Raw genomic sequence first — 27,490 nt, 5'->3', positions numbered from 1 at the left:
GCTGGTCTATAGGTCCCCAAATAGCCATTGGGGCACTGAGGAGCAGATAAGAGGCACATTTTGGAAAGGTGCCAGGAAACAGGGTTGTGGTGATGGGTGACATCAACTTCCTAAAATTGACTGGCAACTCCAAAAGGTTCAGATGGTGCAGAATTTCCAGCTAGATGAGAGGCCTTTCTCGATCTCGAACTATGGGGGCATTAATACCTCGAGCGGAAAGCTCTGCAAAAGGTAGTGTGTGCAACCCAGGACATCATAACCAAAACTCTTCCCACCTTCGAGAAAATCTACATGGAATGCTGCTGTTGGAGAGCAGCAGAAATCAACAAAGATCCACACCACCCAGGACATGCTCTATTGCTCCTGCCATCAGGAAAGAGGTATAGATGCCACAGGTCTTATAGCAGCAGGTTCAAGAATAGTTGCTACCCCTCCATCATCAGACTCCTAAATAATGAACTCAGAGACTCATTTGAGGACTCTTATTTTGCACATTATTTATTACTGAATATTTATTCTTTTCTGTATTGCAGTCAGTTTGTTTCTTTTCCATCTATTTGTTTACATTTATTTCTTTTGTATATCTATCTTCTTCTAGAGTACAATAGAAATTTTGCCTGGGTTTCAGGAAGATTCATCTCTGGGTTGTATGTGATGTCATGAACCATATATACATGTGCAAAGATCGACCCCCTATTTTTTGGCCAGAAAATCTGTATTTTCCATATATTGCACACCCCCATATTTTTGGCCCAGGCCTCCCACCCACCGGAGCTCCCAATGCCCTGACACAGACTCTCGCCTAGGCCCTGTCCGCCCACCCATCTGAGCGCCCAACCGCAGGCTCTCAGCTAGACTTGGCCGCTTGCTCATCTGAGTTCCCGACTGCAGGTTCTCAGCTAGGCCTGGCTGTCCGCCCATCTGAGCTCCCATGGGCCCTTACCTTGGCACACTACTTATCTGTGCTCCCAATGCCCTGACAGCAGACTTTCCCTAGGCTCAGGCCACCTGCCCATCCGAGGCCCCGATGGTTGACCCTTGCTTTCGCCGACCGCTCATCCAAGCTCCCGATGCCCTGAACGCTGACCGGCCTCTGACCGCCCACCCACCCATCCATGCGCTGAACACGGACTTACCACTCAGTACCAGCCACCTGCCTGATCATCTATGCTCCTGATGTCCTGAACGCAGACTTACCACCCGGTCCTGCCCACCTGCTTGCCCATTCAAGCTCCCAATGCCATGAATGTGGACTTGACACCTGGACCCAGCCACCCACCCACCCACTGGAACTCCTGACACTTTACGCAGTGAAAAGTAATATGTATGTACTAGTCGACCCCCCCCCCCCCCCACCCTTAAATTTTACCCAAAAAATTGGTCCACAAAATTTGACTATGATACTCTAAGTTTATTCCTTGGACTGGTCTTTAATGGAGCAGTGTAGAAGACCTGAGAGATGGGTGAGTGGAATCTTTGGGCCACTTTGGGGGAAGGGCAGAGGGCATCTCTCTCTGGGATGGACTATCTCTGAGGTTTATGAGAGAAGGCCCACCAGCATCTCCCCTATCCCCGCCCCTGGTCCGAGTCACAGAAAGGTGCCAAAGGTATGGGAGATAGCACATGTCACAGTATGTTCAACAAGGAGCAGAATGAGGAGCTAGGCAGGCTCTGCCAATAATAGCGACAGATCCAGACACAAAGCCTGGGGATAAAAGGGAGTCAGCACTGGCTTGTCAAAGATAAATGAAGTTTCATCAAAGTGGCATTCTTGCAGATGTAGCAAAGAGATGTAGATGTCTGTCCTGATTATAGAAGGTGAATGTCAAAGGTTGGCGTTCAAGTATGTAAAAGGGCTCTAGCAGTGTGAATCCTTGTGGGAGAGATTAAGGAGCAATGGTAAAGGCAATACACAAATATGCTGGAGAAACTCAGCAGGTCACACGGTATCCACAGGATATCTAATATTTTGGGCCTGAGCCTTTTGTCAAGAATCTGGAAAAATAGGCGATACCTGAATAAAAAGGTGGGGGAGGAAAGGAAAGGAACAGCAAAGGTAAGGGTAGGAGCACAGGCTAACAGGTGGATACAGGTGGGAGGGTAGAATAGGCTGATAGGGGAGAGGGTCAAGAGTAAATCTCTTAATGGAGCGGGAAGGGATTGGGGAGCTGGAGTCAAAGGAATAAGGACAGAGAGAGACACGGGGAGGGGGTCAGCAGAAATGGGAGATGTTGATAATAATGCCATTTGGTTAGAGACTGCTGTGACGGAATATTGAGTCATTGCTCCAATTTGTCATCCCTCCCTGTGTCTCTCTCTCTCTCTTTCCCTATCATTCCAATTTGCGGGTAGCATTGGATTAGCAGTACACAAGGCCATGAATAGACGTGTTGGTGTGGGAATGAGGTGTGGAATAAAATGGATGACCGCTGGGAGGTCCTTGCTGATGCAGCAGATAGAATGAAGGTGCTCAATGAAACTATCTGCTGGTCTGTGTCCAGTAGAGAAAGCCACAAAAGGAGCACTGGGTGCAGTAGGTGACCCCTGCAGATTCACAGGGGAAGTATTATTTCACTTGGAAGGACTGTCGATGGTTGCTGTGGAATGGATTGCCCCACAAGTTAGGGCAGGGACCACTGCTTCCACCATTTCACCTTGGTGAAGGACTGGAAGCTTGGAGGTGTGATCTGGACTGAGGCAGATGATGATGAAGTGCTTGGACAGCAGCTAAGCAGCCCGGGTGGGAATTTGCCCAGGGCCTGGTGGAGCGACGCACTTCAGTGAAGATGGAGACCTGGATTGGTGTCCATACCGTGGCAAGGACCAGTGGAGCGATACATCTCAGTGAAGAAGGAGACCTGGGAGTTGGAGTCCATACTGCTGATTGTGACAGGGCATGTTGAGGAGCCAAAAGGGATGGAGAAGGTCTTAAATTTTTTTTGCATCTGCATTGACTTGGGAGATGGGCACTATAAGCAAAACAGCAGTGCGTCAGTTTAGAGGAGGACGTGCTTACTGCCTTCAGCAAATAACATAACATAATAATAACATAACAATTACAGCACGGAAACAGGCCATTAGGCCCTTCTAGTCCACACCGAACCAAACACCCCTTTCTAGTCCCACCTCCCTGCACAATGCCCATAACCCTCCATATTCTTCTCATCCATATACCTGTCCAACCTTTTCTTAAATAATACAATTGACTCCGCCGCCACTATTTCTCCCGGAAGATCATTCCACATGGCTACCACTCTCTGAGTAAAGAAGTTCCCCCTCATGTTACCTCTAAACCTCTGCCCCTTAATTCTTAACTCATGTCCTCTTGTTTTAATTTTTCCTCCTCTTAACGGAAATAGTCTATCCACATCCACTCTGTCTATCCCTTTCATAATCTTAAATACTTCTATCAAATCCCCTCTCAACCTTCTACGCTCCAAAGAATAAAGACCCAATCTGTCCAATCTCTCCCTATACTCTAGATGCTTAAACCCAGGTAACATTCTGGTAAACCTTCTCTGCACTCTCTCCACTCTGTTTATATCCTTCCTATAATTAGGCGACCAGAACTGCACACAGAACTCCAAATTAGGCCGCACCAACGTCTTATACAATCTCAACATCACCTCCCAACTCCTATATTCCATGCAATGATTGATAAAGGCCAGCATACTAAAAGCCTTCTTCACCACCCTATTCACGTGAGTTTCTACCTTCAGGGAACGATGTACCGTCACTCCTAAATCTTTCTGCTCTTCTGTATTCCTCAATGCTCTCCCATTTACCACGTATGTCCTATTCTGATTCTTCTTACCAAAATGAAGCACCTCACACTTATCAGCATTAAATTCCATCTGCCATTTTTCAGCCCACTTTTCTAAGCAGCCCAAATCCCTCTGCAATCCTAGAAAACCTTCTTCATTATCCACTATTCCACCTATCTTAGTATCGTCTGCATATTTACTAATCCAATTCACCACCCCATCATCTAGATCATTAATGTATATAACGAACAACAATGGGCCCAATACAGATCCTTGAGGCACACCACTGGTCTCCGGCCTCCAACCTGACAGACAATTATCCACTACCACTCTCTGGCCTCTCCCTTTCAGCCAATGTTCAATCCATTTGACTATCTTAAAATTTATACCTAAAGACTGCACCTTCCTAACTAACCTTCCATGTGGTACCTTATCGAAGGCCTTACTGAAGTCCACATAGACAACATCCACAGCGCTACCCTCATCCACATTCCTAGTCACCTCTTCAAAAAATTCAATCAGATTGGTCAAACATGACCTTCCTCCCACAAATCCATGTTGAGTGCTCCTGATCAGACCCTGTCTATCCAGATGTTTATAAGTACTATCTCTAAGAATTTTCTCCATTAATTTACCTACCACAGACGTCAAACTTACAGGCCGATAGTTGCCAGGCTTCCTCCTTGAACCCTTTTTAAATAACGGAACCACATGCGCAATGCGCCAATCCTCCGGCACTATCCCCATATCTAATGACATTTGGAAAATTACCGCCAGAGCCTCTGCTATTTCCTCCTTCACTTCTCTCAATGTCCTGGGGAAGATCCCGTCTGGTCCCGGAGACTTATCCACCTTTATATTCTTCAAAAGCCTTAAAACTACACCTTTTGTAATCTCTATATTCCCCATATTTACCCAATTTGATTTTTTATCTCACATCTCCCAATATCCTTCTCCTTAGTGAATACCGAAGAAAAGAAACTGTTCAATATCTCCCCCATTTCTCTAGGCTCCACACACAGTTTTCCGCTCTGATTTTCTAAGGGACCAATTTTGTCTCTAGCTTTCCTCTTACCATTAACATATTTGTAGAACTCTTTTGGATTAGTTTTCACCCTGCTTGCCATAGTTTTCTCGTACCTTCTTTTAGCTTTCCTAATTCCTCTCTTAAGATTCCTCTTACATTCAATGTATCTTTCAAACATCTCCTTAACTCCATGCTTCTTATATCTAATGTACGCCTCCCTTTTTCTTCGAACCAAGTTTCCACTATTCCTTGAAAACCACGGCTCTCTCAAACCTTTTGCCCCTCCTTTTAACCTAACAGGAACATAAAGCTTTTGAACTCTCAAAATCTGATCTTTAAAAGACTTCCATCTCTCTACTACATCCTGCCCATAAAACAAATTGTCCTAATGCACACCCTGCAAGTCCTTTCGCATCTCCTCAAATCTAGCTTTTCCCCAATCAAAAACCTCAATCCTTGGCCCTGATTTCTCTCTTTCCATAATGGCATTGAAGCTGATGGCATTATGATCACTGGACCCGAAGTGCTCGCCAACGCTAACCTCCGTCACTTGACCCATCCCATTTGCCAACAGTAGATCTAACACTGCTCCTTCTCTGGTCGGCACCCCTACATATTGTTGTAAAAAACTATCTTGCACACATTTCACAAACTCTAACCCATCCAGTCCTTTCACAGAATGTGTTTCCCAATCTATATGTGGAAAATTAAAATCTCCCATAATTACAACCCTGTGCTTATCACAAATATCTACTATCTCCCTACAGATTTGCTCCTCTAGGTCTCGGTCCCCTCCGGGTGGTCTATAATACACCCCTACAAGTGTAACCTCTCCTTTCCTACTCCTCAGTTCCACCCAAATAGCCTCCGTGGATGTGCCCTCTAATCTCCTTCCTAGGCACCGCTGTAATATTTTCCCTGACAAGCAATGCAACCCCACCTCCTCTTGACCCTCCGACTCTATCACACCTAAAACAACGAAACCCAGGGATATTCAGTTGCCAATTACATCCCTCCTGCAACCATGTCTCACTAATCGCTACCACATCATACTTCCAAGTATCAATCCACACCTTCAGCTCATCCACCTTTTTTACAATACTCCTGGGAGTATCAGGGAGGATAAATCCCCAGGGATAACAAAATGTTCCCTCGGACCTCAGAGAGGCTTGAGTAGAAATTGCACAGACTGGCAGAAGTATTTAAAATGCCCTCAGCCACAGGTGAGGTGCCAGAGGATTAGAGGATAGCTAATGTTGTCCGCTGTTTAAAAAAAAAAGACTCCCAAGAATAGCCTGAAAAGTTGTAGCCAGTTAGCCTAATATCTGTAGTGGGTAAGGTCCTGGAAGGTATTTTAAGAGATTGGATACACAAGTATTTGGATAGGCAGGGACTGATCAGGGATAGTTGATGTGTGGTAGATCATAGGAGGTTCCCTGGAAGGCTGATGAAGGAAACCAGTGGGTGTTGTCTACGTGGACTTGAGTAAAGCCTTTGACAAGATCCTGCATGGGAATTTACCAAGAAGGTCCAGTTGCTTGGTATTCAGGATGAGGTAGTAAATTGGATTAAACATTGCTTTGTGGTAGAGGATTGCCTCTCTGACTGGAGGCCTGTGACTAATGGTGTGCCTCAGGGATCTATGCTGGGTCCTTTGTTGTTTGTCATCCATATTGAACTTGTTCAAGTTTATTTATCATCTGAGTTTACATATACAATCAAGCAAAAGAGCATTTCTCTGGTCTATGGTGCATACACAATATACAGCACAGAATCACATTTTTACATAAAAATATTATATGAAATGCACATAAATATTTTGGAATAAGTTCCTTGGTTTCAGGATACCATTCAGCACTTGCAGCTTGTGGGAAAAAGCTATTTCCCAGCCTGGCAGTCCTGATTCTAATGCTCCTGTACCTCTTTCCTGATGGTAAGCACTCAAAGATCCTGTGTGAATGATAGAGATCCTCAATAATTATTTGAGCCCTATTTAAGCAATAGTCCCGGTGATTGTTTTCAGTAGAAAAAAGGGAATCCCCAGTGATCTTCTTAGCTGCTTTGATGATTCTCTGTATTGACTTCTGGTCAGATACTTTGCAGCTCCATAACCACAAAATGAGACAGCCAGATGGACACTTTCATTTGTGGTCCTGTAAAAGGTTGTCAATCAGGATGATAATGTGATAAATTAGATCAGCAAATTTCCAGACAACAAAAAGAGTAGTGGTCAGCGAGGAAGCTTCTCAATGCTTGCAGCAGGATCTGTATCAGCTGGAAAAGTGGGTTACAAAATGGGAGATGGAATGTACTGTGGACAAGTGCGAGGTGTTGCGCTTTGGGAGGACTAACCAAGGTAAGTCATGCATGTTAAACTGCAGGGCACTGAGGAGTATGGGAGAACTGAGGGATCTGGGAAGACAGATACATAATTCCCTGAAAGTGGTGTCACAGGCAGATAGGGTCATTTAAAAAATACTTTTGGCAAATTGGCCTTCATAAAGCAAAGTACGAAGTATAGGAATTGTGTTGTTGTGGTTTAAGTTTTGCAAGAGATTGGTGAGGCCAAATTTGGAGCATTGTGTGCAATTTTGGTTGCCTAACTACAGGAAAGATATCAATAAGATTGAAAAAGTGTAGAGAAGATTTACAAGGATTTTGCCAGAACTTGAAATGAGTTACAGGAAAAGATTAAACAGGTTAGGACTTTTTCCCTGGAGCGCAGAAGAAGGAGGGGAGATTTGATAGAGGGGTATAGACAGAGAAAAGGCAAGCTAGTTTTTTTTTCCTCCACTGAGGTTGATTTAGAGGACATGGGTTAAGGATGAAAGGTGAAATGTTTAAGGGGAATACAAGGAGGAATTTCACCCAGAGAGTGGTGAGAGTTTGGAATGAACTGCCAGCTGAGGTGGTGGATGAAGCTTCATTTTTGACATTTAAAAAAAAAAGATTGGAAAGGTACATGGATAGATGGGGTTTGGAGGGCTCTGGTCTGAGTGCAGGTCAGTGGGCTAGGCAGAAAAAATAGTTTGAGACAGACTAGATGGGGTGAAGGGCCTGTTTTTGTGCTGTAATGTTCCACACTACCACATGGTAATATGACAGTTTTCTACTGGAGAGTTTTAAATGATCTCAAGTCCTTCACCAGGATTTTGTGGAACAAGTTGACAGGATTTCAAGGTTTGAGTTACAGGGAAAGGTTGTGCAGACTGGGGCTTTTTTTCTCTGGAGCATAGAAGATTGAGAGGGGATTTGATAGAGGTGTTTAAGATTTTAAAAGGGACAGACAGAGTAAACGTGGATAGGCTTTTTCAATTAAGAGTGGGGGAGATTCAAACTAGAGGGCATGGTTTAAGATTGAAGGGGGAAAATTATAAGGGGAACATGAGGGGAAATTTCTTTACGCAAAGGGTGGTAGGGATGTGGAATGAGCTTCCGACAGACGTGGTCGAGGCGGGATCATTGGTTACATTTAAGGAAAGACTGGATAGTTACATGGATAGGAGAGGACTGGAGGGGTATGGACCGGGTGCTGGTCAGTGGGACTAGGAGGGTGGGGATTTGTTACGGCAAGGACTAGTAGGGCCGAACTGGCCTGTTCTGTGCTGTAAGTGGTTATATGGTTATATGGTTAAGTAGACCACAATTACTCTGAAGTGTGAGAAAGAAGCATGTGTCATGTGATTGTGCTTTTGAAAGCCCTGAGACAACCCTGAATGGTTCAGGCTCTGAGAAGCTAAGATGGAAGTGTCTTGGGAGCCATCCCTGCACAGCAAACTCCTACAAACAATAAGGTGATGGTGACAAGGCGCTCTGCATCCACCCGGCACAAGCTGTCTGTCAGTAACAGCCAAGACCTCGCAGTATCAGATTCTGGGCTTACACCCTTGTGACCTGAAGATTGGGATGATGCCAGTAGCTCCACAGCTGACATTCATACTGCACAAAGTTAATGTGGGGAAGTCTGGTTTGCTCTTGGTTTCAATGTGTTGGGTCAAATTGAGGTTTTGCTGTTTCATCATGGGGTCAGGGCAAAATTGGTGGTGTGACTCCTGCAACAGGAGGAGTGAGGACCTGTGTGTGGAGCTGAGGCAGCATATGTTCCCCAGTGTCTCGACAAGGTTGATGGGAGAGGCTGCCTGCCCTGCTGTCTCATTCACTGCAGGTGTGATGTACAGTTCATTCACATCTGGAACACAGCTGCATCGTGTGGCTTTGAGGTGCCTCTCTCTCTGAACCCAAGAGGTGGCAGAGCTTTGTTGCAGACCTCCAGCAAAGCTGAGATCACAGGCCTCTGGGGCAGTGGGCTGCTCCAGCAGTCCCTCTTCCCACCAAGTCCATGTACCCCTACCCGCCTATCTATTTGACCTCATTTGTCCGCATGTATCCTCTGCCTTTCTCATTGGTATCCGACTGGCTCTCAGATATAGTGGTCATATTTGATCCCACCACCTCCTCTGGAAGCAAGTTCACCCACCCTCACAAACTTTCCCTTCAAATCTCTTCGTTTCTCCCATGTTAAACCTGTGCCTCTTGTTTTGATATCCCTACCATGGGAAAAGTGTCTCACTCTCGACCCACTCTATGCTGCTTCTATCAGGTCACCCCTCACCTTCATTCACTTCAAGATGAACAAGCCCAGCCTGTCCAATCTCTCCCCATAACTAAAGTCCTCCAATCCAGATGATTTCATTGAACATTACAGCACAGTGTAGACCCTTCAGCCCATGATGTTGGCCCGTACTATATAAACATTCCTAACAACTATCTAATCCTTCTCTCCCTCACACCCATAATCCTTTGTTTTTCTTGCATTTTTGTGCTTATCTAAGAGTCTTTTGAATGTCTTTGTGGTACCAGCCTCCACCACCACCCTTGGCCATGCATTCCAGGCATGAGGAAGTGCAGGAGTCCAAGGTCTGGGGGATGTGAGTGCAGGAGAATGGGCGGGTTGAGGGGGTGCATGGGCCCAGGATGCAGGGAGTGTACACAGGGTGTCAGGCTGGTTGAGGGCCTGTAGGAGCCAGGGGCCCAGGTGAAGTGCAGGGCAGGTTGAGGGGGCCTAGGAGCCCAGGGATAGTGGTACAGGGTGGGGCAGGTTGAGTGGTGTAATGGCCTGGGGGGATGTGGGTGCAGGGTGACAGGGGCAGGTTGAAGGGTGTAGCAGCCCATGGCTGGGGGATGTGGGTGGAGGGTGACAGGGGCAAGGTGAATCTGTTAGATGTGATTCCTGCCTTTATCAGTTGACACTGAGAATACCAAAGCTGGGAGGTAATGCTGAACCTTTCTAGAACACAGAACTAGCCTCAGCTAGAGTGACATCTTCATTTCTTCTCCTGGGAATTAAGTTGGTAGGGTTCCAGAGCTGATTGAAGGGAGTGGCTCCAGGGGTGGGGATGCAGCTTCAAGAATTGAGCAGAGAGGGGGATTGCTTTCTCTCAGATGGGAGTGATGAAACAAAGGGGTGGTCTGAGGAATAGCATTTTTCTACAGTGTGTGGTTTGAGTCTGGAATGTTCTGGCTGCAGATGTGTGGAAGGGAGGGCCAGTTCCACTGTGGTCATCTGGAGGGAATTGGATATATATCTGGTAAGGAACACATTTGAGTTTGGAACAGAGCAAGTTGAAGCATATTTGAAATCATGAAGGGAATGGTTAAAGAGAGACTATTTGCAAGAAGCAGGAGATGTTGGATGAAGGAAGATAATGGTAATCAAGCCAAAGGAGTAGGAGGGTAACATTTTTCCCAGGGAAGTACTGAGGCCTGCAGTGTGGGATTGTAGAGAGCAGTGGAGGCAGATTTGAATGCAGCATTTCAAGGGGCGTAGGGGGCATCTGATGGAATAATGCAGGAACAGGCCTTTCAGCCCACAATGCCTGTGCTGGCCATGATGCCAATTTAAATTTATTTATTTAAATTAAAAAAACATTATTTGTAGCACAGTATCAGCTGATTCCAGTCATTCAAATCTGTGCTGCCTAATTACATCCAAAGTAACATTTTGGAAGGTGGGAGGAAACTGGAACACCCGGGGAAAACCCAGGGAGACATGGGAAGAACATACAAAATCCTTACAGATGACACGGGACTTGAACTCGTGTTGCTGGGCGCAGTGATAATGTTGTGCTAATTACTGCCCCTGATTTAATCTCCCTGTGTCTATATCCTCCTTCCCCTCAATGTCTCTGCAATGCTACTGTTGTACCTGGTTCCAGCACCTCACCTGGCAGTACATTCCAGGCACCTACCACTCTGGGTAAAAATACATTTGCCTTCTATGTCTCCTTTAGCCATTTCCCCCTCTCACCTTGAAGCTTGCCATTGTATTCCAACTTGTCCTGACTTTGGATGGAATGTGCAGGGTTGTGAGGAGAGTGTGAGGAACTAGGACCAGCTGGTGGTCTCACATTGAGCCAACATGGGCTTCAAGGCACCATGCTCTCCTTGCACTACATGCCTCTGCAAAAGGTCCATAAGCAATGGCCAAACGGTCACCACAACAGTACAGTCGCTATCTTGCATTTGCAAAACTCTTAAAGTACTAGCATGAAACCATGGCAGGAAAATTTTGGTGACGCATCACAGCAAGTACTGGAACCTGCCAACAAAATCTATTTTTGTTGGAATTGCAGCTTTAAGACTCCAGATGCCTGTGGGTATGTTGCAGATGCTGTTGTCTCACTACTGGTGTGTTAGAACTTAGTTGGAATTAGTCTGGAAAAGGTTAAGTTTGATTTGACTCTTTGTTTCACTGTGTCTTGCTGAGCTGTGTGTTTGTCATCCCGTGGTCCTGATGTTGTTTCCTGATCTGATCCTTTTGTTCAGGCAAAGGCAGCTCAAGTATTTCATCCGACGTAAGTTCATGTACGGATCACACGCTGACCCAAACCACAAAGAATGCAGCTGCTAGTGAAGGTAGGCATCTGGTCCTTGTTAAACCTTTGTGTCTTTGTGTGCTGGGATGGCTTTTTACAGGAAGTGCTTCTTAATTAAAACCAACTCTCCTTTTGCTGGCGTGCAGGGCTTGTTTTCCTTTGAAAGAAAGAAATCATGCAGTTCAAAAGAAAAAGAGCAAACATGGAATATGAAGGTGCAATCCTATATTGTAACTGGAAACTGCATAGAGCTTCAAAGCCGCATCATTCTTAAATCCACTCTGTTTCAATGGTATGTTCAGATAGTTATTGAGTGATGTTCACATACAATGTAGGGAATTCTTGAGACACTTTCACTTGGTAATGAACACAATGAATTTCGAGCTAGGATGGTTAAACGTGAATTAGAGGCTCAATGTTAACGAGATGAAGGAACGTGCTTGGAGGGTTATGTGGAGCAGAAACATTGGCATGGACTTGTTTGTATGTTTGCTTTGTTTTTAGCTGTAAATTCTAAATTACTATTAGGTTGCAAAATATATTAAATGTTTGTTGTAGAAAAAAAGAGTTTCTGGTGGGTTCCTGTGATTTTTTTTTTTTTTTTCCCCCTCTGTGCTGGAGATGTTCACCGTGAAAGAGGTGTTCATTGCCACTGAACTCTGCTGCCATATTTGCCTGATCATTCAGGAAGTAAATCATTACAGAGCAAAAAATGTTGATGGAATAGATTTGCAACAATTTATCATTGCTTGGGTTTTACATTTGGTTTTTTTATAGTAACGTTTGGATTTGTCCCATTGGAGAATCTTCTTGTCAGTGATAAAGAAGCAACCATTTCCAAGGCCAGAAAGCTTGGAACCAAAGTACATGTATTTCTTAATTATTGAGTGGTCCGGAGAATGTGAGAGTTGTGATCCACAAAACATTGTGAAGGGGGCTGGTAGAAATAGACTTAATAGGAGCATGATGAACAGTGCAGCAAAAGGCAGGAGTGATTGATTTTCAGGCTTTTCAAACGTCTGGCACACAAACTATGATGTGAGCAATCTCCTGCACTGTGTGGTTCTATGCTTCTGTGAAACATAGTTTTCTCCTCAAATGTGCGTTCTCTACGCTTGTCTCTTCCCAGCACCCCCCAACCCGGGAGGATGTTTTCAGCAGCTTAGAATGGAGCAAGTTCATGTTACAAAACTGTTCTACCTCTTGCCAATTCAACCTTCTTTTCCCCCACCCCAAGCCGACACGACATGAAGCCACAATCCTGGGTTGGTGGGGGCAACAGGGACAAGGAGGATGCTGAACCACAGTTCAGGTTTTCGGCAGTATCAGCTGTTAGTGACAGCTCAGAGGCCTGCTCACCTCTGACCCTCTCTGTGGAGTTCAGAAATTCCATGTTGTGAACTCAGCCAAGAATTCTTGGCAGAAGGCACAGATTTCAGCAAGAGAGGGAAGCTTAGAAACGAATGCAGGAAACACCAGTTCAGGAAGTTGAGGTGCACCGGGGACCGCTAAAACGTCTCCTCCAATGACCCTTTCAGTTTACATTTAACTGTTGAATACCAAGTCAGCAAAACATGTCTTTTAACAGGAAAATCCAATGATTTTAAATGCAAAAAGTTCCATGTTGCTTTGTGACAATTTTAAACAAATCTACTCGTATTTGAAAATAGTTGTCCACTAGTTTCAGTTGTGAATTTGAATAACATTTTTATGGAAGAGATATTTGAATTCTCTCCTAGTCAGGGGTGAGAGGGGCTGATGCTTGGAAAAGCCAGTATTGGTTGCTGGTGACGGTGAAGAGAGCAATATATATGTGTTTATTGTTGGGCTCAGCCCCATTACTGGTCAGCCCATTGAGGTGACATGCTACAATCACTCAGCAGGCCAGGCAGCATCAATGGAAAAAGAAGCATCAGAAATCCTTCATTAGAACGAGAATTCTTTCAAGTTTATCCTCTGACTGTACATGTACAACAAGTTGAAACAGCGTTTCTCTGGATCACAGTGCACACTCACACACACACACACAATACACAGCACATAATCACATACCGATATACAAAAATTTTTTAGTGTGTGTATGGCCGCACGTTTGGCGTAGCAGTTAGTGTAATGCTGTAACAGCACCAACGATTAGAACAAGGGTTTGAATCCCGCTCTGTCTATGTTCTCCCTGTGTTAGAAATGTACTGGGGTTGTAGGTTAATTAGGTATAATTCGGTGGCATGGGCTCATGGGCCAAAATGGTCTTGTTTCCTTGCTGTATGTCTAAATTTCAATTTTAAAAATATTTTGGGAGGATTTACTCAGTTACAGGATACCATCCATCAATCTCACAGCCTGTAGGAAGAAGCTATTTCCCAACCTGGCAGTCGTGATTTTGATGCTACTGTACCTCCTCCTTGATAGTAGTGAGACAAAGATCCTATGGGTTTTTTTTAAACCAAACCTGCTGAGAATTTCCAGCATTAATGATCTATACACAGCAGAGAACTGGGTAAAAACGCAAAAGTGCTGGAGGAACTCAGCAGGTCTCACATGGTCCAAAGGAGGTAAATATGTATAACCAACATTTCTGACCTTTTGCTCTTCTTTAAGGACTGGGCCTTTCATTGCTGACCATACCCATTTGCTGGTGCCTGGTTCTTGGTGCTCTGTCTCATGGCGATTCAAGTGCTCGTCTGGATACTTGTGTCATGTGAGTCTCTGCCTCAAGAGGATTCCACCTTCCAACCATACCCCACCCCCCATTTCTTTGGAAAACCTCTTCCTAGTTTGCAACCTGATGCAACATCATGTCTTCTGGTGATGGTGAGCGTGGAATGCCCACACACCCACACAAAATCTCCCTTAATAATCACATATATACATAGATACAACTTAAAATACATCTGTAAATATTGGGGATGATTTTCTCGGTTACCCTGAAGAAGGGCTTAGGCCTGAAATGTCATTTAGAATTTCTTTACCTCCAATTGGATGCTATGAAACCTGTTAAGCTCCTCCAGCATTTCTGTATTTTTACAGGAGTTCGTCACTCACAGCCTGTGGGAAGAAGCTATTTACCAGCCTGGATGATCCTGTACCACCTCCTTGATGGTCATGGGTCAAAGATCCTGTGCGCTGGTTTGAAAAGTCTTGTATAATTCTTTGAGCCCTATTTCTTGGTGGCTGCCACATTGACCACCGCCAGTGGGCTGATATCGCCTCAAACCGTACATCTTGGCACCTCACAGTTCGACGGGCAGCAACCTCCTTTGAAGAAGACCGCAGAGCCCACCTCACTGACAAAAGACAAAGGAGGAAAAACCCAACACCCAACCCCAACCAACCAATTTTCCCCTGCAACCGTGTCTGCCTGTCCCGCATCGGACTTGTCAGCCACAAACGAGCCTGCAGCTGACGTGGACATTTACCCCCTCCATAAATCTTCGTCCGCGAAGCCAAGCCAAAGATTTAAGCAATGCTCATGGTAAATGTCAATAGAGGAAAGGGAGAACCCCAGTGATCTTCTCAGCCATTTTGATGATTTTCTGTATAGATTTCCAGTACGATACTTTTCAGGTACCATACCAAACAATACTGGAGTCAGATGGGACACTCTCTATTGTGCTCCTGTGAAATGTCAAGATGGGAGCTGATAGTTTTATCCTCCTCAGCCTTCTTAGAAAGTGTAGGTGCTGCTGTGCATTCCTGACTAATGAGGTGTTGTGGGTCCAGGATAGGTCTTCCTTTTTTATGCACATCCAGGAACTTTGTCTCTTCACCCTCTCCAAGACTGTAATGGAGAGTGGTCCACCTTTGTTCTCCTGAAGACCACAATCTGATGGCCTTGTCGTTATTTAGTTTGAAGGGGTGCAGAGGAGATTCACAAAGACATTACCAAGAGTGGAGGGCTCCATACGAGACAGCTGGATAAGCTGAGACTTTTCTCCCTGGAGTGTGGAAGACTGAGGGGGTGGGGGGACGGGGACCTGGTGTTGGGTTATACAGTCATGAGGGATGTGGGTAAGGTAAATAGTCAGTCTTTTTCTCAGGGTATGGGAGTCTAAAACTGAATGGCATAGATTTAAGGTGAGAGTGGAAGGATTTAAAAGAGACCCAAGGGGACCAAGTTCCTTGGTCTTGATGGTCTGCATCCCAGGGAATGAAAAGAAATAGCAGGTTGTAGCAGATTCATTTGTGGTAAAATACTAACAGTCTAGGCAGGTCCTAGCAGATTGGAAGCCAGTGAATGTAACTCTACTTGAATAAAGGAGGGAGACAAAATCCAATTTGCTTAATGTCTGTGGTTGGGAAAATGCTTCTCTATTGGGAAGTAGAGAGATGTCTAGACAGTGTCGGTGCCAGAATGAATGTTAGAGGGGGGGCATTAGCATGTTTGGGGGGGGGGGGGCGCAGTGCAATACTCATAAACTCGTTCAGCTGGGGGCAGGTGGGGTGCAGTTACCATCATCTGGCCCTCCGATGAGGGTGCCAAGAGCGCTGCTTTTATGGCGTCAAGCATCATTTGCTGCTCGTGACGCCGGGGATGGGGCGGGTCTGATGGCAAGCGATGGCCATGACCGTATGGGGGAGGCACAGCTCCTCACTTAGGGGCGGAATCCCCCCCCCCCAAGTCCTGCCACCCACCCCGCATCTCTTTTTTAAAATTTTTTTATTTTTCACACCATAAACCACATTGACCAAGATACATACATTTTCCTTTTCAAATATATACAGTGTCATTTTCTCCCCCCCTCCTCCCATCCCACCCTCCCTACCTCCCCCCCCCCATTCATTTAAAGTACAGAATCTAAGATACATTAAACCAGTCAAACAATGTTGTCATTCAATAAAAATAAACAAGAAATTCCACTGAGTCAATTCTTTTCATTTCCTTCTCCTTTCGTTATTTTAGGTGGTAGATTTTCTCTATTGTGTTTCATGTATGGCTCCCATATTTGTTCAAATATTTCAATATTATTTCTTAAATTATATGTTATTTTTTCTAATGGAATACATTTATTCATTTCTATATACCATTGTTGTATCTTCTAATTTCCAAGTTGACATAATACATTTTTTTGCTACGGCTAGAGCTATCATAACAAATCTTTTTTGTGCACCATCCAAATCAATTCCAAATTCTTTGTTTTTTATGTTACTTAGGAGGAAGATCTCTGGGTTTTTTTGGTATATTGTTTTCTGTAATTTTATTTAATATCTGGTTTAGATCTTCCCAAAATTTTTCCACTTTCTCACATGTCCAGATTGCATGAATTGTTGTTCCCACTTTTTTACAACGAAAACATCTGTCAGATACTGTTGGGTCCCATTTATTTAACTTTTGAGGTGTAATGTATAGCCTGTGTATCCAATTATATTGTATCATACGTAACCTCGTGTTTATTGTATTTCTCATAGTTCCAGAGCATAACTTCTCCCATGTTTCCTTCTTCCGACCCCGCATCTCGATAGAAATTGTTCCATCAGGCAGATGCAGTATGGATTCAGGAAGGTCAGGTCCTGTTTGACAAATCTACTGAAGTTCCTTTAGTGCATTTGATAGAGAGGAACAGATGGATGTGGCTCACTTTGATTTACACAAGGCATCAATAAGATGCTGTATTAAAGTCCTTTATTAGATAAGCAGTTGGGGGATGGGTAAATTACTAGCATGGATAGGACATTGGTTAACCAATAGAAGCAGGGAGTTGGCATAAATGGGTGGTTTCTCTGTTTGGCATTCAATGGTGTGCAGGGTGCTGCAAGTATTGGTGCTGGGCCCAACAACTGTTCACAATATACAATTTGGATGAGGGGACTGAGTTCAACTTTGTTGATGACTAAATTGAGTCAAAAAGTAAATTGCACAAAGGATGTGGAGATTCTGCAGAGAGACATGGATGGGTTAAGTGAGTGATTAAAAAGTCTGGTAGATAGAGTCCAATGTTGGCAGCGAGGTTCAACTGCAACCAAACTAGATAATGGTGAATTCTGGTCTCATAATTTGAGGAAAGGTATACAGGCTGTGGAAGCAGTGCACAGGAGGTTCTCCAGGTGGAATCCAGTGATGAGGGGATTAGTCTGAGCTGAGATTGAGATGAGGAGGAACTGATTTTCCCTGAGAGTAGTGAATCTGCGGAATTTCCTGCCCAAGGAAACAGTAGTTCCTCGTTAAATTTACCTAAGGCAGTTAGGTTTTTGCAGAGTAGGGGAGTTGAGGTAATTGGGAAAAGGCAGGTAGATGGAGCTGAGTCCACAGCCAGATCAGCCACAATCTGATTGAATGGCAGAGCAGGGGGCGCAACAGACCAAATGCTGATTCCTGCGCCTGTTTCTAATCTTCTTTTCTTAATCTCATTTTTGTGAGGAAAGCAGGGTCTGATTTTTGTCAGGGTTCTCTTTAAGTGCCATGTTCTCTATTAATGATGAAGAAGTTGGTATTTACTCTCATTTGGAGAAATAGGAAGAAATTTTATCCATTGAGAATCCTCATAGAATGTAGAACAGACCAGCACAGGAACAGGCCCTTTGGCCCTTGTGTTGTGCCGTACATGCTGCCCAAATCAAACTAAAACTCAGCTAGCTGCACCGGATTCCTCTCCTTTAATCCCTTTTGTATTCACGTGTCTGCCAAGCAACCCCTTGAACACTACTGTTGATTCTGCTTCCACCACTACCTTTGGCACTTACTACTCTAAAGATTTGCCCCACACATTTCCCTTTAACCTCTGTCGGACTCTGGCTTTACCTTACTCTTAATTTAGTCTATGTGTGGTCTGAGTCCAGCGAGTTCTTTGAATGAAGTGATAGGAGAAGGTATTCGGTTCAACAGTCAATTTATTACACTGCACAAGAATAAAACTTAACAGAGCTCTGGGTCAATCGTTAGTTCAAAGGTCACCTGCACAGTGAGCTACTCCCCAAGACTGACCCCTATTGTCCAGTTGGCTCAGTTTATATAGATCAACCTTATCATACAGAACAAAAGTTGGCTTCCTTTTCTAGATTTCATTATCATACAGAACAAAAGTTGTCTTCCTTTGCTAGATCTTTTTGCATAAGGGTTATCACAAGTCATCTCCTGTTTTGCAGATATCTGGGGTGTAGCACTCCCATCTTAATCCTCCAAGCCAGACTATCCTGTTGATTGGATCAGAAATTAATTCATCCCCAGATATTTCTAATCACCATTCTGTCCCTGTCTGGCCAATTTCTGCTGTTCTCTTTAACACCTCCTCCTGCCTTAATCTTCCTCCTAGACTGGTTTTCCATTCCCTTTGTTTCTTGCAGGCCATTCTTTGTTCTGTGTCTCCTGTTGTATTCCCCACCTCCTTCAGTTTGAGCTTTCCTCCTAAATCGTTTTATGCATTTCCTCTCCCTGTATTTGGGAGCAGACCATTTTGCTCGGCCAACTTTGCTCCATGCTGTGATTGCCACTTAATCACATTCCTCTTTTTCCCTGACCCATGCAGGACATATAAACTTATTAATTAATCATTTCTTTCATAATGTTTTAACCCCTAGATTCCAACACCTCCTCTCCCTCACTTGCTTCTCGATAACCAGCGATATATCCCATCTGGTCCTGGATGTTTATATGCCTTATTTCTCTTTAAGGAACCCAGAACCACTTCTTTCTTGGGATGACCACTGGAGACATATTTCACCCATTCTCTACATTTTAGAAAGTTCGAAATCTGTTTTAAAAGTGTAGAAGTTCATCCCTTGAAGGAAACAAATGTGCTGGAGAAACTCAGCAGGTCATGCAGCATCCAGCGGTAGTAAAAGTTGGTTGACGTTTCAGGCCTGAGCCCTTTGGCAGGAATTGTTGGGACGTGGGGCCCAAAACATTGGTTACAAGTGAATGCTGCATGAGTTTCTCCAGCATATTTGTGTACTGCACTAGACACCAGCATCTGCAGATTTTCTTGTTTTATTCAAGTGATCAAAACACTTTGGCTACTTGAATAAAATGCTAGTGGAGTAAATTGCAGAGGCCAGCCATAATGTGGTGATGTTGCTGACAACAGCTCATTCACGGCTGCGAATACAAACTATTTGCGAAGCATGATTTCCACAAAAGAAGAGCAGTGCGTGTTGGTCCTGGGAAGCACTTCTTCACGCAATGAAGAGCAGCTGAAGTCAGCTCTTACACGGGGTGAAATGTTATTGCTAGAGTGGTATTCGCAGGCTCTGAGGCTCTTTTATTTGTGTCTGCCACTGGTGTCCTGTGGCCTGGTCTTCTTTCCCCGACTTGAGAGATGAGCTACATGAGCACAGGCGACCACCCCATCATGGTGACCACGTGGGTGGCGCCTCCCCCACCCCACGGGTGATGGCACAGATGACCATGTGGGTGGCATCTCCTCCACCTCCCCTCTGTTTTGCAGGATTAGTCTGCAAACATTGTTTGGTTTGTAACTAGTGTTTGTTTGGTTAGAGACAAATGAAATGGCTGATTTATGGCCTTGTGAGGTTTGGTATGTAGAACATTCCAGAGAGTTATTCTGACTTCAAACAACTGCCATCATCGTTTCACACTGCAACTTCTCAAACAATTATATTTTGGTATTTATCTTAAAAAAAATATTCTGGTGCGAAGCTTACAGTAAGTGACAGTAGAATGAAGTGCTGGTTCTGAAATATGGAGCAAAATTTCTGGCTGACACTCTTGACTGCAGTCCTGTTGGAACTCAGCTGGGCTTTCAGTTCCTTGTGTTTTGGCCAGAAAAGCGAGATGATTATTTGGCAATCCCGAAACCAAGTTGCTCCCTCGCCTGAAGGAAAGTTCACCCGAGACTCTGGAATTGTAATGTTCCTCTGAGTTCACATTGTTCTGTTTAACGATGAAGCTTGGGAGTTATTTCTCCAAACTGTTGATCCATTAATTCCTCTCGCATATAAAACTCCCCTCAGCAATGTACATGAGTAATGAAAGTCTAATTCCTGAGGAGGACGTGCACTTGAACTGTTCTGATCTAAATGTTTTCAGGCCTGTTTATTTTTGTGGATAAAATAACAGATCCATAGCTGGATTATTTTGGATAGTTTCTAAACAACACATAAGTGGTGGTTCAGAAATTATAGTGAAGGTTTGACCCTGTGATCTGTTTCAGATGAATTTCTCCTGATCAAGAGATGAGGGCACATTGTACAAAAAACTCCTCTGCTCTGTTTGAGATGTTTGCTTCCTCGTTAAAGTCACACTGTGTTCATCAGCCCAGTTGTTTGAGCAGCTTGACTGACCTACAGATTAGGAATGATAGCTTTATGGTCCTGGATTCCAGGGGCTGCAATGTACGGTTGTAAAATCACAGAACACAGAAGCAGGCCTTTCTGCCATCAGCGTCCGTGCTGACAATCAGCTCATTTTTACCCAACCTAAGTCCCCACGGCCCCATCCCCTCTTGTGGTTGTACACAGGTAGACATATGTAACTGCTGATCACCAGTCTCACCTGGACATGTGAGGGGTGTGGGAGGAATTGGGAGACCCTGGGAAAACTCTGGCTGAGAGGGAATGGGTTGTTGTTGCCTGTAGTCTGAGAACCAATGACCATATTGCTGTTACCCTGCTGCTGGAGTATTCGCAATAAATTATTTACCAAATAAAAACTGTTCAAAATCTGTCCCCACCCTTACTTTAATATCTATATATTCCTGTCAGTGCATTGATCCATTCTGTTCTATTTACACCATTACCACCACTGTGGCACCTTGTCATTACTCCCCACTCTGTTGTTTGAGGGGCTTCCCCTTGGTCTCAACCCCTCTATGCCCTGTCCGTCCACGTGTTTGCGAAGTCTGTTAGCCCGAAACATCTGTCTCACTCCCTTCTGCTGAACTCCTCTCCCAAAGAGTGAACCACATCCCAGTGACAGACGCCTCCACCATCCCACCTTGCCTGGAACTGGCAGTCACATGTCCCTCTGTATAGTGTGCTCCGTACCTCATTCCTGCATCTTCAGCTGGGATCTCGGGGACACCACTTGCTCCACTCATTCTACCCAGAGAGCTGACTACTGAGGCTCCTGGTTCTTCAGCTGATCACTGTCCCTGCACAGTCTGGAACCTGCTGTCTCATTCCAACTCCAGTACATGAAGCATGGAATGTTGTTTGTGTAAGTCCAGGGGATTTGGGTCTCATGCATAGGTGCCAAATCCTCCAGGACGTGTGTCTAAGGTGAGGGGGAGGAGGTTTAAGGGAGAATATTTTACACAGAGAGTAGTGGTGCCAGGTGTGGTGATGGAAGCAGATTCCATAGTAGTGTTTGAGGTTTCTAGACATCCCCACAAATATGAAGGGGAAGGAGGAATATCTATCAGGTGCAAGCAGCAGAGATTTAGTTTGATTTGGACATCAGGTTCAGCACAGACGTGTAGGCCGAAGGTCCTGTTCTGTAATTTTCTGTGTTCAAAGTTGTACAGATTCCAAGACGTACAAATACAAAATAGGGAATTTGGTGGAAGTGAGTTTATTGTCTGAGACAAGTACACAATCTATTTGGTGGAATCAAACGGGTACTTTTTAAAAAAAGACTCCAAAAAAAACCATGAAAAGAAACAACTACAATGGTGCTCTTGATTGAATTAAGAAGAGGTGATAAATACAAAAAATGAAGATAATAAATATTCGGCTATCCTTTTGTTTTTAAAATGTGTGATACTCCTTTTGTGGTGTTGGTGCAATCTCTGATTAGTGTGATAAGGCAAAGTTCCAGAGTCTGATAAATGCTGGAAAGAAACCATTCTTGAAACTAGAGGTGCTCGTCTTCAGGCTTCAGTACCTTCTGCTCAGAGATAAGTGAGAAGAGGTTGTGCCCTTGGTCATGAGGATTCTTTATGATGTTGGCTGCCTTCTTGAGGCAGAATCTCACATTGATGTCTGTAATGGATGGGAGGTTGGAGCCCGTGATGGACCTGGGTATGTAATCTTCTGCAGTCTTGTGTATTCCTGGACACTTGTGTTGCAGTCGATTCTAGCTTTATTGCAGGTTCGCCCTGCCTTATATAGGCCCACTGGGCCTGGTGGTTACACCGCTTTCAGCCCAAGTGACATCACTGACTTGCCGGCCGTGGATAGGCCGGTGTTCCCACTGGTGCTCACTTTTTCCTGCTGTGCGGCTGAAGCTTGAGAAGAAAACTGATTTAGTCAGTGTGGCTCTTGCGGATTGCTGCATTCGGACACCATATAGCATGTTGGGCCGCCACAGTAGAGGCATTGGTGTGCCTTCTTCAGGGTTGTCTCAATGTTCTGGACTCCCAGGAATTTGAAGGTCCTGACTCTTCCTACCTTGATCCCATCAATCCGGGCAGGTGTGCAGCTCCTCAGACTCTCTTTCCTAAAATCCACAATAAGCTCCTTGGTCTTGGTGATGTTCAGAGAAAGATTGTTATTCTGGTCCATCCAACCATCGATCCTGTACTCTGAATCATTATTTCCAGTTATTCGACCAACAGCAGTGTTGTCAGCGAATTTGTCGATTGAGTTAGAGCTGAACTTGGCTATATAGTCATATGTCAGGGCAGGGGTCTGGGCACATAGCTTTGGGGTGTTCCTTTGTTGATGGTCAGTCACAAGGGTCTGATGTTACCTATCTGTCCACTCTCAGATGGCGGCCATCTGTTCATGTGTTCATGTGTTCCAATTCGCAACATGGGTTTCGAGGTGATGCCATTGCCCCTCGTTACCCAGTATCATCTCAGGCTCCCTGCAAGAGAGGGGATGTCGGGCTCCCAGCAGGAGCGGGGTCGTCGGACTCCTGGCAGGGACAGGGAAGAATTCTACCTGTACAGTATGTTTTTTAAAATTTTGGTCATACATGAGGATGGACTCAAGTCGCATAAGTCGTAAGTCGGGGGGTAACTGTAATTGCCACTGACTGACGATCATTGAGGCAGGTCACTTGGCTCTTCTTAGGCTCTGTGAATGCTTCATGAATCTTTCTGTGGTGGAGGAAGGACAGCTCAGATTTGTTGAATGGACATCTGCACCACCCAAGCTTGGTGATGGTGTTCACTCTGTTTATTACCCGAAGTTGGAAGAGTGGTCTTTGGGGCAGAGAAGTGCCATGATCTGTTACTCTGACGCCATGCTCGCTGCTGGCTCTAAATCGTGGAATCTTCTCACTGACAATACTGATTGAGCACCTTCACCTGATCTTTTACTTGGTAATGATGTGGAGGCAGGGACACAGCTCAGTTTTCTTGATGTGGCCTGGGTAAGATGGTCTTAGCTTTAAGGATCAGTAGAAAAGCTGTAAGGTAATGTTGGAGGTCTATTAAAATCTGGTTAGACCACACTTGGCATATTGTATTCACTTCTAGTTGCCTCGTTATAGGGATGTTGCCTGGATTGGAGAACGTGTCTTGTCAAGTAAGGTAGACCGAGCTAGAGCTGACAGTTGCTGACAGATGGAAAGCTACTCCACAATAATTTAAACCTTTCCTACCTTGCACCCATAGCTCTACTTGCATCTATGTGTATATCTGAGGATCTCCCTATTATACCAGCCTCCACCACCACCCAGCAATGCATTTCACACCCACCACCCTCTGTGTAAAAGACTTGCTTCTGACATCTCCCCTAAACTTTCCTCCATTCACCTTAAACAGACGACCTCCGAAATTTGCTTCTGTCACCACAGGAAAAAGGTGCTGGCTATACCCACTGTCTAAACCCCTCATAATGTTATACACACTGTAAGGTCACTTCTTATCCTTTGTCACTCCAAAGAGAAAAGCCCTAGCTCTGTCAACTTTGCTTCACAGGACATGATCTCCAATCCAGGCAATTTCCTGGTAAATCTCCTCTGTATCCTCTGCAAAGCTTCCACATCCTTCCTGTAATGAGGCAACCAGAACTGAATGCAATATTCCAAATGTGGTCTAACCAAAGTTTTATAGAGCTGCAACATTACCTCATGGCTCTTGAACTCAAGTCAAGTCGGCAAGTTTATTGTCATCTGATTGCACAAGTACAACCCAATGAAACAGTGTTCTCCGGTCCTCAGTGCAAAAACATGAAGACGCACAACCAGACGTAACACTCATGCAGAAAAACCATACATATGTAGGACAAATATTTGTACATACAAATAAATAATTATTGTTTTATGAACATGAGAGTCACAGATGGTTAGTGTAAGCAGTTCCTTTGGTCGTTCAGCATTCTCATTGCCCGTGAGAGAAGCTGTTCCTCAGCCTGGTGGTGCTGGCTCTGATACTTCTGTATCTCTTTCCAGAGGGGAGCAGCTGAAAGATGCTGGGTGCAGGGTGGAAGGAGTCCTCAATGATTTTGTGCATAATGATCCCGGTAGATCATGTTGATGGAGGTATTTGGAAGGGGGGGGGAGAGAAGATAAGAGACTCCAGTGATCCTCTCTGCCACTCTTACGTTCCTGTGGATTGACCTCGGATCCATTTCTCTGTAGCAACCATACCACACTGTGATGCAGCCGTCAAGGACACTCAGTAGAGCTCCTGTAGAAGTTTGACATAGTGGTGGCCGATAGCCTTTTTCTGATTCAGTCTTCTCACGAGGTTCACCTTCCTGACAAGTGAGGAGACGTTGTGTGTCCATGATAGGTTGCTAGTTAAGTGAACTCCAAGGAACTTGGTGCTGTCCACTCTCTCCACTACAGAGTTGTTGAATTGTAGTGGAGGGTGGTCGTTCTTCATTCTCCTGAAATGCACAAACATCTCTTTTGTCTTGTCCATGTTGAGACTCAGGTTGTTACTCTCTCACACCATTTCACAAACATTTCACACATTTTCTCTTGATTATCATTCTTGATAATGAGGCCAACAACAGTTGAGTCCTCTGCAAACTTGATGACTCTATTGGAAATGGATCTGGCAATGCAGACTAGTGTGGACAGGAGTGAGCTGAGCACACAGCCCTAAGGTGAGCAGCTGTGCAGCCTGACTAATGAAGACCAGCACATGATACACTTTCTTAAACAACGTAGCCACTTGAGTGGCAACCTTCAAGGGTCTATGGATTTGGACCCCAATATCACTCTGTTCCTCCACACTACTAAAAATCCTGCCATTTACCACATACTGCACCTTAGTGGTTCACTTCACTCTTAAATTCAGATTTATTGTCAGAGTACATATATGACATACATACAACCCTGAGATTCCTTTTGGCTGCGGGCAAGGCAGAATGACCACTAATTGGTAGTGCAAAAAATAAATTGTACACAGTGTTAACATGTAAACAATCAAAAAGAACCGTAAACATTTACTGAATGTAAACAAATTGTGCAATACAGGGAGAGCAAAGAATATCAATAAAGTGCACAAGAGTCCTTAACCATATAACCATTTACAGCACAGAAACAGGCCAGTTTAGCCCAACTAGTCCGTGCCGAACATCTTCGCCCACCTCGTTCCACTGACCCGCATTTGGCCCGTAACCCTCCACATCCAACCTATCCTTGAATATTAACATCGCTCTCGCTTCTACCACCACTGCCGGAAGTTCATTCCATACCCCCACCACCCTCTGCATGAAGAAATTTCCCTTAAACTTCTCTTTACTCTCAATCCAGGCCCTCTTGTTTGAGTCTCCCCCACTCTCAGTGGAAAAACCCTAACCACATTGACTCTATCCATCCCTTTATAATTTTGAATACCTCTATCAAATCACCCCTCAACTTTCTATGCTCCAGGGAATAAAGTCCCAGCCTGCTCAACCTTTCTCTGTAACTCAAACACTGAAATCCCAGCAGCATTCTCATAAATCTCCTCTGCACTCTCTCTCTATACTGTTTATATCCTTCCTGTAATTTGACGACCAAAACTGCATACAATATTCCAAATTTGGCCTCCAATGCCTTATACAATTTCAACATAACATCCCAACTCCTGTGATCTATACTCTGATTTATGAAAGCCAACATACTAAATGCCTTCATGTGCTTCAACTTACAGAGAATTATGTACCATGATTCCTAAATCCCTTTGTTCTTCTGCACTCCTCAATTGTCTAGTATTTAACGTGTATGTCCTATTTTGATTAATCCTACCAAAATGTAGCACCTCACATTTATCAGTATTAAATTCCATTTGCCATCTTTCAGCCCACTCTTTTAACTGTCCTATATCACCTTGTAAGCTTTGATAATCTTCCTCATTGTCCACAACACCGCCAACCTTTGTATCATCTGCAAATTTACTAATCCAATTTGCCATCCTATCATCTAGATTGTTAATATATATGACAAACAGCGGTGGACCCAGTACCGATCCCTGAGGCATTCCACTCGATACCAGCCTTCAATTTGACAAACAACTTTCCACCTCTGCTCTCTGGCATCTCCCATCCAACCATTGCTGAATCCATTTCTCTACTTCATCATTAATACCTAATGCTTCCACCTTCCTTACTAACCCTAACCTCTTATGGGGAATCTTATCAAAAGCCTTTTGATAAGCCCTAATGGATAACATCCACCACCTTTCCCTCATCAACCTTGTTAGTAACCTCCTCGAAAAACTCTATAAGATTTGTTAGACGTGATCTGCCACGTATGAAACCATGCTGACTACTCCGAATAAATCCGTCTTTACAAATAGTTGTATGTACCATCTCTAAGAACACTTTCCATCAATTTTTAGTCTCTGATTGAGTTTGTTGTTTAGGAGTTTGATTTTGAAGGGGTAGCAGCTGTTACTGAACCTGGTGGTGCATGTCTTGTGGCACCTATACCTCTTTCCTGATGGCAGCAGCGAGAACAGAGTGTGTGGGTCTTTGACGGCAACATTCCCAATAGATGTACTCAATAGTGGGATGCTTTTGCCTGTAATGTCCTGAGCTGTGTCCACTAC

General features: G+C 44.4%; 1 protein-coding gene across 3 annotated transcripts in view; it reads left to right on the top strand.

Moving 5' to 3' along the window:
* fbxl7 (F-box and leucine-rich repeat protein 7) overlaps positions 1 to 27,490 on the top strand; it is a 67,544-nt gene that overhangs the window by 16,662 nt on the left and 23,392 nt on the right. The window contains exons 1-2 of one of the 3 annotated variants that reach the window (XM_069913463.1): positions 11,632 to 11,706; positions 11,813 to 11,958. The exons of 1 other annotated variant lie outside the window; for it this stretch is intronic. Coding sequence is in view for 1 of the 2 variants with exons in the window: in XM_069913460.1 (XP_069769561.1) it covers positions 11,617 to 11,706 (90 nt within the window). In the remaining variant the exon portion in view is untranslated. Of the gene's footprint in view, positions 1 to 11,616; positions 11,707 to 11,812; positions 11,959 to 27,490 lie in introns of those variants that run through there. One more of the 3 variants, XM_069913460.1, reaches the window with a different exon arrangement.

This window comes from Narcine bancroftii, chromosome 1, assembly GCF_036971445.1.
Source record: "Narcine bancroftii isolate sNarBan1 chromosome 1, sNarBan1.hap1, whole genome shotgun sequence".
In the NCBI taxonomy this organism is placed as follows: domain Eukaryota; kingdom Metazoa; phylum Chordata; class Chondrichthyes; order Torpediniformes; family Narcinidae; genus Narcine; species Narcine bancroftii.
This window is presented reverse-complemented; position numbering and strand designations above follow the sequence as displayed.